General features: G+C 47.3%; 1 protein-coding gene across 2 annotated transcripts in view; it reads left to right on the forward strand.

Annotated features, from left to right (window-relative positions):
- NRP2 (neuropilin 2) overlaps positions 1-16,981 on the forward strand; it is a 231,925-nt gene that overhangs the window by 99,265 nt on the left and 115,679 nt on the right. For both annotated transcript variants that reach the window (XM_081867265.1, XM_081867264.1), the window contains exons 5-7: positions 1,205-1,360; positions 2,880-3,049; positions 5,715-5,870. In XM_081867265.1, the coding sequence (XP_081723391.1) occupies positions 1,205-1,360; positions 2,880-3,049; positions 5,715-5,870 (482 nt within the window). The remainder of the gene's footprint in view (positions 1-1,204; positions 1,361-2,879; positions 3,050-5,714; positions 5,871-16,981) is intronic.

Raw genomic sequence — 16,981 nt, forward strand, 5'->3', positions numbered from 1 at the left:
AAATTTATGGTGGACTAAACCACAGAGCCTAGGGCTTGCCAATCAGAAGGTTGGTGGTTCGAATCCCCGCGACGGGGTGAGCTCCCGTTGTTTGGTTCCAGCTCCTGCCAACCTAGCAGTTTGAAAGCATGTCAAAGTGCAAGTAGATAACTAGGTACCACTCTGGCAGGAAGGTAAATGGTGTTTCCATGTGCTGGCCACATGACCCGGAAGCTGTACGCTGGCTCCCTCGGTCAGTAAAGTGAGATGAGCGCCACAACCCCAAAGTCATCCGTGGCTGGACCTAACGGTCAGGGGTCCCTTTACCTTTACTGACTTATGCACAAAACTTGCTGCAGGCAGCATTTTACGCAACAGCCACTAAACTTAAGCATCTGTTTAGGCTGCTATGTTTTCAGAGAAGAGCTGTTGCAAATCTGGGGTACGGAGACACCCTTGTGCAAATTAATTGAAACAAGACATGTTTTCTATCCCACATCAATCAGTCTGCCAAGCACCCACAAAAGATGATGATTTGGGGATGCTTGTTATTATGGTGTCAGAAGCCGACAGCCAATAGAAGGAATGATGCTTTCGCCACAATATATTGAGGTTCTACTAAAGAGAGTTATTCCAGAGCTGGAAAGGAGTCATCCTGACGGTACTGGGATACTGCAGCAGGACCTAGCCCCCTGTCACACATCGAAAGCGTTGAAGAAATTCATGACAGAGCAGCAAATACAGATACTTGATTGGCCAGGGAATTCCCTGAACGTAAATCCCATTGAGAATTTGTGGGCTATATGCAGAAGTTGCCTCCGTGCTGTAGACTTTACGACTGTGGAGAAGCTCATTCAGGCACTAATTCAAGTGTGGTACAGGGATCCGAAAATCAACAGTGACGGTTCGAAACGAGTAGACTCCATGCCAAAACGTGTTCAAATGCTGCTTAAAAATAGTGGAGGTCATATCCGTTACTAATGTACGTATATGGGAGTTTTGTACAATAAACTACTGTACTAAATTCATTGCTTGTTTCAATTAATTTGCACAAGGGTGTACATGTGAGAGGTTTTCATCCCTGCATGTTTTCATTTTCATCTTGTAGCCTCTGATAATACGGATGGCTTATTCCTGCCCCTGCAAACCTTCCCAAGCGACATAGGCAAGATGACGACAAGTTTATCTAACTGAGAGTTGTGCTTTTCTTATGTTTCTGTTGCAGTTGGCCCCTTGATTGGCAGGTACTGTGGAACTAAAACTCCTTCGGATATCCACTCAACTACCGGCATCTTGTCACTCACGTTCCACACAGATTTGGCAGTGGCCAAGGATGGTTTCTCTGCTCGCTATTACTTAGTTCCACAGGAGGTGCCAGAAAGTAAGTTGGCATCTTGTTCTGTTCGAGTGTTCGCCAGTATTCCTCTAGTTCCAGATTCTGCACTGGGGACCCTGAATAAAACAAACATGTAGCCACGTGTGGGTAACTTTCCTGAATTCCCCATCAGAATTATTTTTAGTTTTGCCATTTTAATTTCATGGCAGACCTCAAAATTTGGTCATCTGGAACCTCACTTATTTGTTTTGTTATCTTTGCTCACTGCTAGCACCCAAGCTTCCACGGCAGATTTAGAAATTGCTATGGAAACACAAAACCCAAGATTAAAATGTCAAAATTTTGTGAAATAAATTTGTTCAGAAATGTTTCAGATTGGAGTTTGGGGTGTGCTCTGCATAGGAGAAAGAAAGAAAGAAAGAAAGAAAGAAAGAAAGAAAGAAAGAAAGAAGGCAGGCAGGCACTTGAAGCATGAATTTGAACCCTTAGAATGTTAACAGTTGTCTCTTCCTCTAGTGCAGGGCTCAGCAGGGCCAGATCACTCCCGCGGAGATCATCTGTGGGTTAGGCCGGCATGATGCTGGAAATCGTGTCTGCACATGTCAGCGGTGCCGGAAATTGCACCTGCACAGAAGCTATTTTCAGCGTCTGGGCATGTGCAGAAGAGATTTCCGGTATCTGCGTGTGTGCAGACATGATTTCTGGCACCGCTTGGTGAGTCGCCATGCTGCACCGGTTTAGCACAGCGCGTAGGTGACTCACTGAGTGGGCAGCTCGGTTCAGGGGTGGCTCGTGGGCCGGTAAAACGGTCTTTGTGGGCCAGATCTGGCCCATAGGCCACACGTTGCCGACCCCTGCTCTAGTGTGTGATATCATATCTCGTTTTTTAAAAAATCTTCTTTTTTTAAAAAAAAAATCTTCTTTTTATGTCATGGGTTCATAGCCTGTGCTACTTCAGAAGTTGTTGGACTATAAATCCTATCACAATCCCTGACCATTGACCATGCTGGCTGGGACTGATGAGCATTGGGAGTTAACCACATCTGGAGGGCCACAGGGTGCCCACCCCTGTTGTAGGACAACAACAGCATAAAAAAACTGTAAATGCTGCGGGGGGGGGGGACAACCTAAATATAGAGATGATTTGGAAATTAGCTATGCACAGCTGCAATATATTTAATCACACTTGGAAAACTGAGGGCTTTCTTCAGGCTTTTAGTGAAGAATTCCAGTTTTCCTTGCACTTTGCAGGAAATTGCCAGGCAAGAATGTTTCCGACCTGCCATAGTTGCAGCACTTTGATGCAGATGAGAAGGGATTTGATAGAGCCCAGATGTGAGCTCTTCCCTGGCTGTTTCTGAACATTAATATTTCATCAGCTTTTCATAGGTGCATGGAGACAATTCTATTTTGTGCTCATTTTTGCAGACACATGTTTTTTTAATTCTTATTTCATTTGATAGGATGTTACGAGGCCATTAGCGGCGTTTCCCTTAGCGGAGCTGCACAGATTTGGGGGCGGGGGCACGCGTTTCACTTCTAATCCACTCTCCACCTGCTGTAGACTTTCAGTGCAACAGCCCGTTGGGGATGGAAACCGGCCGAATCTCCAACGAGCAGATCACAGCCTCCTCTACTTACTCAGATGGCAGGTGGACCCCACAGCAGAGCCGCCTCAATAGTGATGACAACGGGTGGACTCCTAATGTAGATAACAACAAGGAATTCCTGCAGGTATGTATTCCCAGCTCCAAGAGAGCAATCGGCAGAGGATAAGCGGTACTCGGTAACTAAGGAGGGATAGCAGCACGATTCAGAAAGGCTGGTACCGAAACCATAATATCCGGCTTAGCAACAGTTGAATTGCCAGGCAACTGGTGAGATCTGATGTTCAAGCCTTTGTCATCAAACACATGGCCAGCGAGAGTCCCCAGCTAGCATTCTCCTCTATGAAAAACTTGGCTTGGCATGGGCTGGCATGCTGTGTGTCCATGGAAGCAGGCTTGGCAGGGTGATGTGAGGGAAACAAGTGTCTTTGTTTAGACACATGGTTTATCTTGGCAGGAAGCTGCCAATGCCCTCTGGATTTTCAGGTCACACACACACAAACAAACACACACACACTTTCTCCTTAAACCAAACTGATGCCCATGCTGTCAAATTGACCCCAGTACATGAAGTTTGTAGAATCTCCTTGTTGCATGCTGGGAGTCAGCAGGAGGGCATTGAGCTGCTGTTTGGCAAAGGCGGCGTGACTCTTGCCTTCATGAACTGAAGGCAGCACTGTTAGGCCATTAACATTCCTACAGAAGTCTTGGCTTGACCTAGTGGCCCCTGAGCCTTGATGGGCTTTCCAGAGGGCTAAGAGGAGAGAACACGCTGCCGCTTACATGCCCCGTCGACTCCGCGACAGATCGAAAGGAGCGGGGCTTTCCCGCGTGTGCTAGGCGAGTACAGCTAGAACAATATTTATTCTACCAGGGAATCTCAGTGCATACCAGCAGCTGGGAAAACCAGCAGGAACGTACAGAAGGAAGGCTTCAGCAGGGGCTGCACAGAACCAGTTCATGGCAGCAAAAAAGTTATATGGATTGGATGGTGGTGGGATATGCTAAAGGGCATTCAACACGGGAAGTACTGGAGCAAATGGAGCAACTGTCTGAATCTTCATGGCGCAGTTATTAAGCCAGCATGTCTCGATAAGCTGCTGTATCACTAAAAATCTCCAAAAAGCACGAATTGGACACCACGACTTAATTTTACATGTGAAAAGACATGCCCCCCCCCCCCAAAAGAAACAATGCATGTTGACCTCTTTTCCACTGCTTCACTTAATTTGGGTGAAGATTCTCTAGTTTGAGCTTTGATTTTATTTGGGTTTTAAGAACATCAAAGCCAAAGTTCTTTATTCAGCTTATGGTCAGGGGCTCCTCCCCAACACAATACTAGCACATGCCTTGCCTGAACCAGAAAAATGCTTTTTCACTCCTGAAATCTGTCGGCATTTGCTTGCAACAGACTTAGCAAGGCATCGGGGAGGGGGGCGGTCCCACTCTGTATGATTAATGATATAATGGTAAAGGGGCACACAGCCTGTTTTTGCTCAAATTACTTCCACTCCAATGCATAATTTTTATCATGGCTTGCAACTGAGGCTGGTACACAGTTGTGCTGGGCATTTTTTTAAGAGACATAGTAAGGATTTCATCCCAGAGATGTTTACCGTTCAATCTGACGAAGCAACGGGAAGTGGGCGGGGGGGGGGCACTTTCAAAATGTGCTTCCCTCCCTCAATTATGAACCTTGCAACAAAACCAGGCAGGCTGAAAACATTTCCTTCTATGGCTCACGGGCTGCCACATCTAGGGATGTTAACTCAGCTGGTCTGAAAATTGATCCTATTAAGTTCTTATACTGGAACAGGGCTTAGACAGAATAGGCAACTCTAAACATGGCCAGTGGCAAAAGCTACAGCTGCGTCACAGTGATCTACTAGAAATGAAATACCGCCATGCTAATTTATACCAGCTGAGCACCCGATCCTCAGGTCTACTTTCAAACATAGCCTTCTTGAAGCAGCTGCAGCCCAACATGGCGAGTCCTGAAAAATGCCTTTAGCAAAACACACTACTATTGTATGATGTTGGTGGCCCTGAGATCCATTGTGGCTCATAATTCTATTTGTATAAGGTAAAGGGACCCCTGACCATTAGGTCCAGTCGTGACCAACTCTGGGGTTGCGGTGCTCATCTCGCTTTAAAGGCCGAGGGAGCCAGTGTACAGCTTCTGGGTCATGTGGCCAGCATGACTAAGCCGCTTCTGGTGAAGCAGAGCAGCGCACGGAAACGCTGTTTACCTTCCTGCTGGAGTGGTACCTATTTATCTACTTGCACTTTGACGTGCTTTCGAACTGCTAGGTTGGCAGGAGCAGGGATGTAACAACAGGAGCTCACTCCATCCTTGGGATTCGAACCGCCAAGCTTCTGATTGGCAAGTCCTAGGCTCTGTGGTTTAACCCACAGTGCCGCCCATTTGTATAGCCTGCCTTTATTGGCACCTAAGGCCATGTACATGGAATCATGTCCATCGATCCAGGCATTGACCTGTCCCAGACCTGCTTCAGAACAGTGGTGGCCTCATGTGCCTTCAAACCAAACCCATATGTCTTCACGACTGCTGTCGAAGGATGTGCTCACTGCAAGTTTTCGTCGTCGGCTTCCTCGTTCTCACCCTCTTGATCTGCAGTTTTGTCTCATTTGGTGTCTGCAGACGCTGCTTCAGGAAGGTTGTATCTGCCAATGTTTCAAGCAAAGAGCAGGTCGACCTTATTACTGCTGAACTTACGAAGCTCCTGTCGTTCTTCCTTTGCCCTCCTCCCCTCTCCTTCCCCCCCCCACAGGTGGACCTCCGCTTTCTGACGGTCCTGACAGCCATTGCTACTCAAGGTGCCATCTCCAGGGAAACCCAGAACGGCTACTATGTCCGGTCGTACAAACTGGAGGTCAGCACAAATGGGGAGGACTGGATGATGTACCGTCACGGCAAAAATCACAAGGTAAGTGCTTCCTCTTCCTCACAACCCCCCCCCCAAAAAAAAATAATTCCAGGCTGCAAAGGATTCTGTTGATGGTCGAATGGAAGGTCTACATTAACTTGAGTTGCTGCTTTTTTTGCTGCCTTTTTTTTTGTTCGTTTGCTTACTGCCAAGATGCAAAGCATGGAGCTGTCGCCCCTCCCCAAGTAATCTTTATTATCTCTTGAGGGGTGAGGAAACAGTGTTCCTCCTTGACGGCGGGGGGGGGGGGCGGAATCTGGCTGCTGTTGTGCCTTGCTCAGTGGAGAGAGCCTGCGGTACGTCTGTGGACTGCAAATGAAGGGGAAAATGCTTCTGCAGCCCGTGTTTTGCCATAGAAGATTCATTGAGCATTTATGGCCCATGCCCCGTCCACATGCTGGGTTAACAATCACAAAACCGCATGAAACTGCAGTTCAGGAGTTATTGAGGCTTAGAAAATGAAAGGGCACAAATCCTGAGAGGGGATCACAGTGTCCTAGAGAATAAAGCCCGACGGTAAATAACGAGGAGCAATTCGGTTTGTCAGGGATAGGGGATCTGCAGCGGCGGCGGCAGCCGTTGGTTGGCAGTGATGCATTGACCTCTCTCTCCTTGTGCCTCCTCTGTCTATAAATATGGCTGTGTTGACCCTTGCTGATCCCTCAACCTCCGAATGCTTAGTGTTTGCTCAGTGGGGGGGGGGGGAGGCACTTACTTTGTGCTTTGGGCAGGTGTGCGAGAGAGCAGGCCGCATGGAGTGCAGCTGCTTATAATAAAGCTGTCTCTGCTCCTGGGATGGCATGGAGCTGTCATTCATCTTTGCCTTTGTTGTGGAGGCGCTTCTGAACTGACCCTCGGTGCTCTCCGCTGCAGAATACTGTAGAGCACGAATTCAAACTTTGCCAGAGAAAACCCACCTTAAGCTAAGAGGGAGGGAAGCTTCTTGAAGATGCAGCAACAGCTAGCTAGGAGAGATAGAAGCTTCAGCTTGGCTGCTTCCAAGGGGAAGGTTTGGGGCACCTCTTATTCCCTCTTCATTTGTCTGTGATCCCGAGACAAGCAATTCCGCCCAAACCAAGCAGCAAGTAATTCCACCCAGAACCCAGCACCTTCAAACTCCTTCCCGTCTAGTTTTGTAATCCAGAGCTGGAGGTTCAAGTGGGACTGTTTTTTGTGGATTGCTTAGCCCTGAGTGTTCACTGGAAGGACAGATCGTGAAGCTGAGGCTGCAATTCTTTGGCCACCTCATGAGAAGAGAAGACTCCCTGGAAAAGACCCTGATGTTGGGAAAGATGGAGGGCACAAGGAGAAGGGAACGACAGAGGACGAGATGGTGGGACAGTGTTCTCGAAGCTACCAGCATGAGTTTGACCAAACTGCGGGAGGCAGTGGAAGACAGGAGTGCCTGGCGTGCTCTGGTCCAGGGGGTCATGAAGAGTCGGACACGACTAAACGACTAAACAACAACATAGGGAAGATTGCTGTATTGTTTTCTCGGGCTGGGTGATACCTGGTTTTCAACATCGCGATATAACACCAGCTAAACATTGCGATGTATCCATATACCACAATGTCTAAAATGAGGGAGCTGGTTTTCAACTTTGTGATATATCACCAGCTAGACATCGTAATATACCGATATACCACAATGTTTGAAATAAGGATGGAACTAAGTAAGGGCATTGGCTGGCTTCATGGTTTCCCCCACATTGTGATTTTTGTATAGCACACGCACGCATAATGATAAAAAATTATGAAACCTATTTCACGAAACGGATTTCCAAACCGGTTTTGGATGCTCTGTCGATATTCTGTCCAGCCCTAATTGTTTCCCTTCCTTGGAGTAACAGGTTAGGTTTTCCAAAATGTGGTATTCCTGATCAGAGTTTATTGTGATGAAATGGCAGCCCAGGCAGGGAGGAAGCAACACAATGCAATTATGAGAGGTGATGTTTTGGCCTCCATAAAAAGGCCCAGGTGTGGCTTGAAGATGTGAGATCTCTCCTTTCAGAGGTGTTCTAAGTGCTGCTCTGCCTCTGTCTTTCAATGGCTGCAGATTTCCCCCTGTTTCAGTGCATGCTTTGTTTCTTCTGGGCGCCACGATTTAAAGCACCTACGATGCTCAAGTGGCTTTCAGTTGGATGTGGTCTTTCCCTCCTTCCTTTAATGCCCACCCACCGAACCTACCTGCCTTTGTTTTATCTTAGTTACATTTTCCCAGTAGTGATGTATGGAAGTGAGAGCTGGACCATAAAGGAGGCTGATCGCCGAAGAATGGATGCTTTTGAATTCTGGTGCTGGAGGAGACTTTTGAGAGTCCCATGGACTGCAAGAAGATCAAACCTCTCCATTCTGAAGGAAATCAGCCCTGAGTGCTCACTGGAAGGACAGATTGTGAAGCTGAGGCTCCAAGACTTTGGCCACCTCATGAGAAGAGAAGACTCCCTGGAAAAGACCCTGATGTTGGGAAAGATGGAGGACACAAGGAGACGGGGACGACAGAGGACGAGATGGCTGGACAGTGTTCTCGAAGTTACCAGCATGAGTTTGACCAAACTGCAGGAGACAGTGAAAGACAGGAGTGCCTGGCGTGCTCTGGTCCATGGGATCACGAAGAGTCGGACACGACTAAACGACTAAACAACAACAACAAGAAGAAGTTACATTTAGGATACCCAAATATATATATGCTCCCATGCAGATCTCGTTAAAGGAAGGGAAATAATCCGTAGAGTTGTCATCATCAGCCCTTTGGATGAACCTGAGCCAAGGTTAACCTTCTGGCAGGATTTGGAGGGAGATGATTCATGCGAGATTATATCTGCAGCATTCACAGATCTGGAGAACTAGTTAAAAATCATGCTCGGGAAGAAAGGGCCATAAATTACTCGAGATTGTCACTTGTAGGAAATTTGCCGTTCACAGCAAACCGAGATGTGAGGTGGGTTTTGATAAGTCTTTCTTGTCACATCTGTTTCTCTGTTTCTTCTTAACCCATTTAGTATGGTAAGCCCTGGTTGCTCTCATCTGGAGCAAATAGGGTGGAGCCAGTGACTTCGAAAGCTGATTTGTCCCAGCTGAGCAACCCCATCGTTTGATATTAATCCAGAAATCTAATTTCCTTCAAAGCTATTCCTTTCCCTACCCACCAAACTCAAGATTCCCCCCACCCCCATTTTAAACAAAATACTGGCCTCAGGCTGGCCTTTGACAGCAAATGTGGAATTGTGGGCAGGGCAGTGTGGTGTTTGGGGGAAGGGGGGAAGAAAAGTTGACATGGGATCTGCAGGAGAGAAAGGTCAGGCAGGAGGGACAACACCTAAGTCTGCTCCCCACCTTCTGTCGATCGTCCTCTTCAGTTCCTTCTTCCAGTCCCTTTTCCCTCCTAAATTGAAAAACCTGGTCCAGCTGGGTGGGGACAGAGACTTGGGTGGATTGTGAAGAAGAAGAGTTTGGATTTGATATCCCGCTTTATCACTACCCGAAGGAGTCTTCAAGCAGCTAACATTCTCCTTTCCCTTCCTCCCCCACAACAAACACTCTGAGATGAGTGGGGCTGAGAGACTTCAGAGAGAAGTGTGACTAGCCCAAGGTCACCCAGCAGCTGCATGTGGAGGAATGGAGACGCGAACCCGGTTCACCAGATTACGAGTCCATCGCTCTTCACCACTACACCACACTGGCTGAAGGGGTTGCAGAGGAAAAGCAGCCTTCAAGGAAAGGATTAAGGCCCCCATCCCAAGTTGTGCTGATTACAGTGGTACCTCGGGTTACATATGTTTCAGGTTACAGACTCCGCTAACCCAGAAATAGTACCTCGGGTTAAGAACTTTGCTTCAGGATGAGAACAGAAATCGTGCTCTGGCAGCGCAGTGGCAGCGGGAGGCCCCATTAGCTAAAGTGGTGCTTCAGGTTAAGAACAGTTTCAGGTTAAGAACGGACCTCCGGAGCGAATTAAGTATGTAACCCGAGGTACCACTGTACTTTGTTCCCTAACCCTGTTTAGCAGCTAGCCTCAGATTAGTTCAGCAGTTGCAGGCTGAATGTGGCAGAAGCTGGTCTGGAAGTAGTATTTTCAAGCCCCATTATGTGGCAGCAAGGGAGCTCAGTTTTACAACAACCCCATTACCAGGCACAATTCAAAGCCTTGGTCAGACCACAGCTGGAATACTGTGTCCAGTTCTGGGCACCACAATTTAAGAAGGACAAGCTGGAACGTGTGCAGAGGAGGGCAACCAAGATGATCGAGGGTTTGGAAACTAAGCCTTAGGAGGAGCGCTTGAAGGAGCTGGTTATGTTTAGCCTGGAAAAGAGGAGACTGAGTGGAGATATGATAGCCATCTTCAAATACTTTTAAGGGCTGTCACATGGAAGAGGGAGCTTGCTTGTTTTCTCCTGCTCTGGAGGGTAGGACTCCAGGCAATGGCTTCAAGTTGTAAGAAAGGAGATTCCGATTAAACATTCGGTGAAAACTTTCAGACAGTAAGAGCTGTTCGGCAGTGCAACTGACTCCAACGGGAGGTGGTGGAATTACCTTCCTTGGAGGTTTTTAAGCAGAGGTTGGGTGGCCATCTGTTATGAGATTCCTGCATTGCAGGGGGTTGTTTGAGATGACCCATGGGGTCCCTTCCAATTCTTAAGAAAGTGTTGGTCATTACCTTTAAAGCCATATATGGCTGGTGCCTAGGATATCTGAGGGACTGTCTCGTTCTGTCAGCACCTGCCCCTTTCATGAAGATCTACTTGAGTGTTTACTTGGTGTCCTTTGGGTGGTCAAGGCGCAACTGGGCGGACCATGGGAGTGGGCCTCCTCTGTGACTATGCCTAGTTTTTGAGACTCCCTCCCTCTTTAGTTCTGTCTTCTGCACCCTTGTCTTCTGCTCAAGACATTATCTTTCTGGCAAGTGTATGACCTGCCAGGTCGATGGTCTTCTGGTGACTAAACCCATTGACTTTGGATTGCTTTTATTTGTTGCACCCGCCTCTGTTTTTATTATTTTTGTTACTGTTTAATCCTTTCTCTTGCCCCCATTTTATTATTTTAAAATTGTTCTGGGAATACAGTGGAAGGGTGAGATGGAAATCTTTCAAATAAATAAACCCAGAGGGACTCTTGTATGAAATGTGGGATAGAGAGAGCAGGGGTATAGCAAAATGCTCATTTTGTGCCACTGTGGGTTTCGTATTTGATGTTCAGGTACATGGAAGGAAGAAGCTGGCTTAAGTGAAAATGGCCTGAATGTGTTGTTCGCTGGGGGAAGCTGATTGCACCCCCCCCTCTCTCTTCCTCTCTCTTCCAGGGTGCCTTCCTCTCCTGTCAGGAAGCCCCAAAAGTTCTGAACTGAATGCACAGGTTCCATGCTGGGTTTCTTTTGTGGTGCCTCAGTGCCGCACTCTGCATGGTTCAAATTGAAATAGCTACGCCATGCCAAATAGATTTGTCAGTTCTGCCGCAGTGTGATTTGCTGCCATGGAGTGCAGGGAAAGAGAAGAGAGGAGGACTCTGTCAAATTTTGCTTATGCATGTATATATGTGCACACACAGAGACATACATACATACATGTGTGTCTCTGTAGCTAGCAGTGAGTCCCTTCTCTGCTCAATCTGTAAGTTGGGCTCAGAGCCAAATTTAACTGGTGCTACTGACAGGTCAACTAACTTCTACATCTTCATAAAAGAAATTGAGACAGAGAGAGCCAAAGAGGCAGGGAGAGCTGCATGAAGCAAAGCTGGAAAAGAAAGATTATATTTCCCCCAGAAAGTAAGAGAGCAGCCCCCGCCTTCAGTCATCGCTGGTACCAAGGGAGGCGAAAAGAACTGGTGTTGTTGGGGATTTCTATAAGCTGTGAAGGCCAGTACACTTCCAATTCCCTGGCTGTTGGCAGTCTTGATGCAGTGCGCCAAAGGCGGGGGACTAGGGATATGTTGAATAAAGAGGAGGGAAAACAAGATTAACAAGAGCTTTCAGCAGAAGGGGATGGTCGTGTTGTTTTTCATAAAGAGCAGCGCTGCTTTCAGGGAGAAGGAGGGACGGAGTGGGGTGGAAAGGGATTTGCACACCTGACACCTGAGCTGAACTGATTGAATTCTCCAAACCTCACCTCTGCCATCAGCATCACCGAACGATCTTCAGGTCCTTCAGGAAGAGGAGAGTGTTTTCACCTACAAAAAAAATACTGGTCTGCCCATCTTGGCAAAGTCCCCCCCCCTTTTAAAATCAGTGTGGAATAAACCACAGAGCCTAGGACTTGCCGATCAGAAGGTCGGCGGTTCGAATCCCCACGACGGAGTGAGCTCCCGTTGCTCGGTCCCTGCTCCTGCCAACCTAGCAGTTCGAAAGCACATCAAAGTGCAAGTAGATAAATAGGTACCGCTCCAGCGGGAAGGTAAATGGTGTTTCCGTGCGCTGCTCTGGTTCGGCAGAAGCGGCTTAGTCATGCTGGCCACATGACCCGGAAGCTGTACGTTGGCTCCCTCGGCCAATAAAGCGAGATGAGCGCTGCAACCCCAGAGTCGGCCACGACTGGACCTAATAGACAGGGACCCCTTTACCTTTACCTTTACCTTTACTTAAATTATTAGTGCCATGCCTTGAGAGCTGCATGAAGCATGTACAAATACATTGCAGCAAGTGGGATCCGATGGGGGACAAAGAGGAGGAAATCTTCTCTCTTTCCCTCTTAATCTCCCCACCCCCAGAACTGGATTTGAGGACAGCCACTACCATTGCAGCCCCTCTACTCAAGCCAGGAAGTGCCCAACATGAGCAAGGAGGTGGTTGATTCCCCACCCATCTAAAACTCCAAGCCGTCCTCCTTCTCAGCTTGGAATTGTTTTTCTGCCAGCAAGGGATGGGTGAATCCGCCAATTTCAAAAAGCAGATTAGATGGAATGGCTTCCGCACATCTCCCACTCCCAAATAACCTCCAGATTCCAAAGAGGTGGCAGCTATCCTACCACTTCCTTCAAACTTTGTCTGACCACGGCTGCCCAGGCAAATACTTTGTTCCAGAAAGGAGAGCAGGCATTAGCACCACAGCCAATGGGATCTGGCTATAAATCTGCCACTGCTCCCATCCTTATGGCCAGCCCTCAGCTGATGGCCCACCCACCCTGCTTGGTCCCTGTGACCTTTGATGTTTGGGAAGTGGGGTGTGTGCATCTTTAAAAATATTTTTATGAATGCATTGGGGACCCCAATGTCCCTGGCTGAAGGAACCATCTCCTGTAGGTCCAGAACTGGAATATACCAAAGTGCTTTATAGGGGACCAGCAGAAATAATTGGACTTGGCCTTGTTCAGCTTCCTGAGAGACATTGCGTAAATGTTCAGGGGCGCATTTCAGCAATGTCCAGTATCTGGACTTTCACTGCCAGGCGGAGACTGACACAACCTGGCAGCCTTTATGTACAGTCCATTTGCAATGCCTTGCTTACACGGCACTATTTTATATGCAACAAACCAAATTACGTAAACAGCCTAAACGTCAGGGTTTTAATTTTGTTTTTCATTGCAGAGGGGTCTATTCAATTTATTTTAGTTCTTAAAATATTTACATTCCACACTTCTGGTGCAAAATCCCCAGCCAGGGTGGCTTGGATTAAAATCACAACATCGCAGAACAACCACCCAAAAGGAAGGAGACAGGGGAAGCAGTAAAAACCAAGCATAAAAAAATGTTATCTGTAGAAATTCACCAGGATGAAATAAAGTGCTCAGTAAAAAAATGAAAAACTGGTAAGAAGGGAGCCAAGTGTACTAGGTGCAGCTGCTGAAAAGACCCCCCCTCAAAATATATATATATATATATATATATATATATATATATATATATATATATACTGTTTTTCCTTTCATGGGTTTCACAGTCTCTGTGCAAATTAACATTTTGGCATTTAGCAACCATCCAGGGCTGTGTAGTGCACAGGGAACTAGAGTGACATTTCCAAGGCCAGAAGGTACCTTGGTGCTTGCTGTGGCTTAGGCTGAATTAGTTAGTTCACTCTGTGCCTCGGTTCCTTGCTCTAAGAGATGAGGCAAAGATACCCTCCCCGCGAGCTTTGAAATATATTGGAGAACAGCAGCAAAGTGGTATTGTCAGGCTCCTGAACTGTGTGCCTTTCTTAAGGCTCCGGGAGGCTGCAAATATACAGCTGGCAGATTGTGCTTGGCTTGGTGGTGCAGGCCTGTTCTGGTTGCTACTCCACATTGGATCAGTGATATAAATACTGCTATAGTGGACATCTGGAAGTTAACGTCTCCCTGTGATTGCTTAATGTACAGGAAAATAGGCAGGAAGCTAAGGAAGAGAGCATGTGATTTCCAGCTACAGTGGTACCTCGGGTTAAGTACTTAATTCGTTCCGGAGGTCCGTTCTTAACCTGAAACTGTTCTTAACCTGAAGCACCGCTTTAGCTAATGGGGCCTCCCGCTGCCTCCGTGCCGCTGGAGCACGATTTCTGTTCTCATCCTGAAGCAAAGTTCTTAACCCGAGGTACTATTTATGGGTTAGTGGAGTCTGTAACCTGAAGCGTATGTAACCCGAGGTACCACTGTAAATCTGTTGAACCTCTACAGAGGGCCAACTGAGACCTGAAGAGGTCAGCCATCTTGGTTGTTCATGTGTCTTCCCTATTCACGTGTAGAGGGGTGGGGAGGTCCTAATTATTTACACAAAAGTGTGGGTGGGAGCAAGGTTACAGCGGACTGGATGACTTAGTTAATTTTTGTTTAATGCTGTTATATTATTTAATTGGTTCGGCGTGAAAAGTTCATACGAATTGGGGATATTACTATTACAGTGGTACCTCGGGTTACATACGCTTCAGGTTACAGACTCCGCAAACCCAGAAATAGTGCTTCAGGTTAAGAACTTTGCTTCAGGATGAGAACAGAAGTTGTGCTTCGGTGGTGCGGCGGCAGCAGGAGGCCCCATTAGCTAAAGTGCTGCTTCAGGTTAAGAACAGACCTCCGGAACGAATTAAATACTTAACCCGAGGTACCACTGTATTAGATAGATGCATTTTATTGCATGTTGTCTTGATATGGCTGTATTTATTGTTTTAGTTTATGCCGTAAGCCACTTTCAGTGTTGTTTGGAAAAGAGAATTGAGGTATAAATATTAAATAAAAGGAAAAACATACACACACAAACACACACAGCTTTACCTTCCTTGATTTCCTCTGTCACTTCAATCCCTTTTCTTCCAGCCAGGACAGGAATAAAGAATTTGGAGACGGCTGAATGCAGGGAGCCTCCCTCAGCCCTTGCTTTAGATGTGAATGGGGTAGACATTTGGTGTTACCATTGTCAGTGCCCAGAGGGGCATAGCTGTCAACTTTTCTCGCGAGGAATCCTATTCGGAATAAGGGAATTTCCCTTAAAAAAAGGAAAACGTTGGCAGCTATGCAGGGGGGACTGGTCATGTGAGCGTGATCTTGCAAGTTCAGGGTTGTGCTTCCAGTGCAGACTCAAACTTGAGTCTCCAACTGCTTTTGGACTACCGTTCCCATAATCCCTGACCACTGATCCTTCCAACTAGGGATGATGGGAGCTGTAGTCCAAAAACAGCCGAAGACCCAAGTTTGGGAAACACTGTTAGTGGATAAGGGCTGATTCAGACACTCGTCGAACTGTGCCTGGCCTGTTCTAAAGACCTGTGGAAGGGGAATCCCTGTAAAATCGGAGACCAGTTGCAGGAAGCCTGTACAGTGGTAGCTCGGGTTAAGAACTTAATTCGTTCTGGAGGTCCATTCTTAACCTGAAACTGTTCTTAACCTGAAGCACCACTTTAGCCAATGGGGCCTCCTGCTGCCTCCGCGCCACCGGAGCACAATTTCTGTTCTCATCCTGAAGCAAAGTTCTTAGCCCGAGGTACTATTTCTGGGTTAGTGGAGTCTGTAACCTGAAGTGTATGTCACCCGAGGTACCACTGTATGAATGGAAGTATGGTCTATCATGTACGGTCATTTCTCATGTAAGTGCATCACTCATGTTGAAGTGTTAAGCGGTCAGATCCACACCCATATATAATGAAAGCCAGGCCAGTTCCTTGCTCCCCTTCCTTCTGAGTCGTCCAAAGCCCTGTCTCTCTGTAGCAGAAAGATAATCTCCACAGACATCCCTCCTTCATTCTTCTCCCTCTGAAGTCCTGAACCCCCTAATCCTGTTAGTGTTTTTTTGTCTCCACGGGGGGGGGGGGTAACCCAATCTAAGTGGTCCAGGGAGACAGGCCCAAGGACGCACAAATTATGCAGGGGAACTTTCTCCCAAACTCTGGTCCCCTCCCAGAAAACACAACCCCTCTCCCTTTTAATGGCCTCAGAAACTCTTGACGAGAAAACCAGAACTAAAAATAAATAAGGCGAAGGGTCTTTGGGATCATAAACTGCTTCTTGGATGTAATGTGTGCTCAACCCACCTGGTTTGGTTTTTTTTGCTTTGCTTTCCCTGCTGACGCTGTAGCTGGCAGGGTTCCCCCCCACCCACCCACCCACTGGAACTGAAAAAACACACACGCTCCAAACTGACAGTGGGACATTTTAACATTGGAAGAGCAGCCTGGCCCTGAAATCCAGTAGAGGGGAATTAGGGGAGGGGGAGAGAGAAGGGAACGGGGGGGGGGGGGGGATAAAGGCCCTTCATCCGGCCATGTCATTCTGTGCACTCCCTTGGTGTCTTAAAGCAAATTAATTATGTAGGTCAGATCTTTATTGACTATCGATACATGTCGACCCGCCGGATAGCGAGAACCAGAAGTAAATGTTAAGTATATGCATGAGGTGAAAGGCAGGTGTATGTATGTCTGGGGGGGGGGCAGTAGCAGTTAAAAAGGGAAAGGGGGCGGGTAAAACCGTTCATTTGAGTTAAAAGTTACAAATTGGGAAAACTACAAATCGAAATACAGTGGTACCTCGGGTTACATACGCTTCAGGTTACAGACTCCGCTAACCCAGAAATAGTGCTTCAGGTTAAGAACTTTGCTTCAGGATGAGAACAGAAATCGTGCTCCGGCGGCGCAGCAACAGCGGGAGGCCCCATTAGCTAAAGCGGTGCTTCAGGTTAAGAACAGTTTCAGGTTAAGTACGGACCTCCGGAACGAATTAAGTA

The sequence above is a fragment of the Podarcis erhardii genome, assembly GCF_964252035.2.
Source record: "Podarcis erhardii genome assembly, chromosome: 1".
Classification (NCBI taxonomy): Eukaryota; Metazoa; Chordata; class Lepidosauria; order Squamata; family Lacertidae; genus Podarcis; species Podarcis erhardii.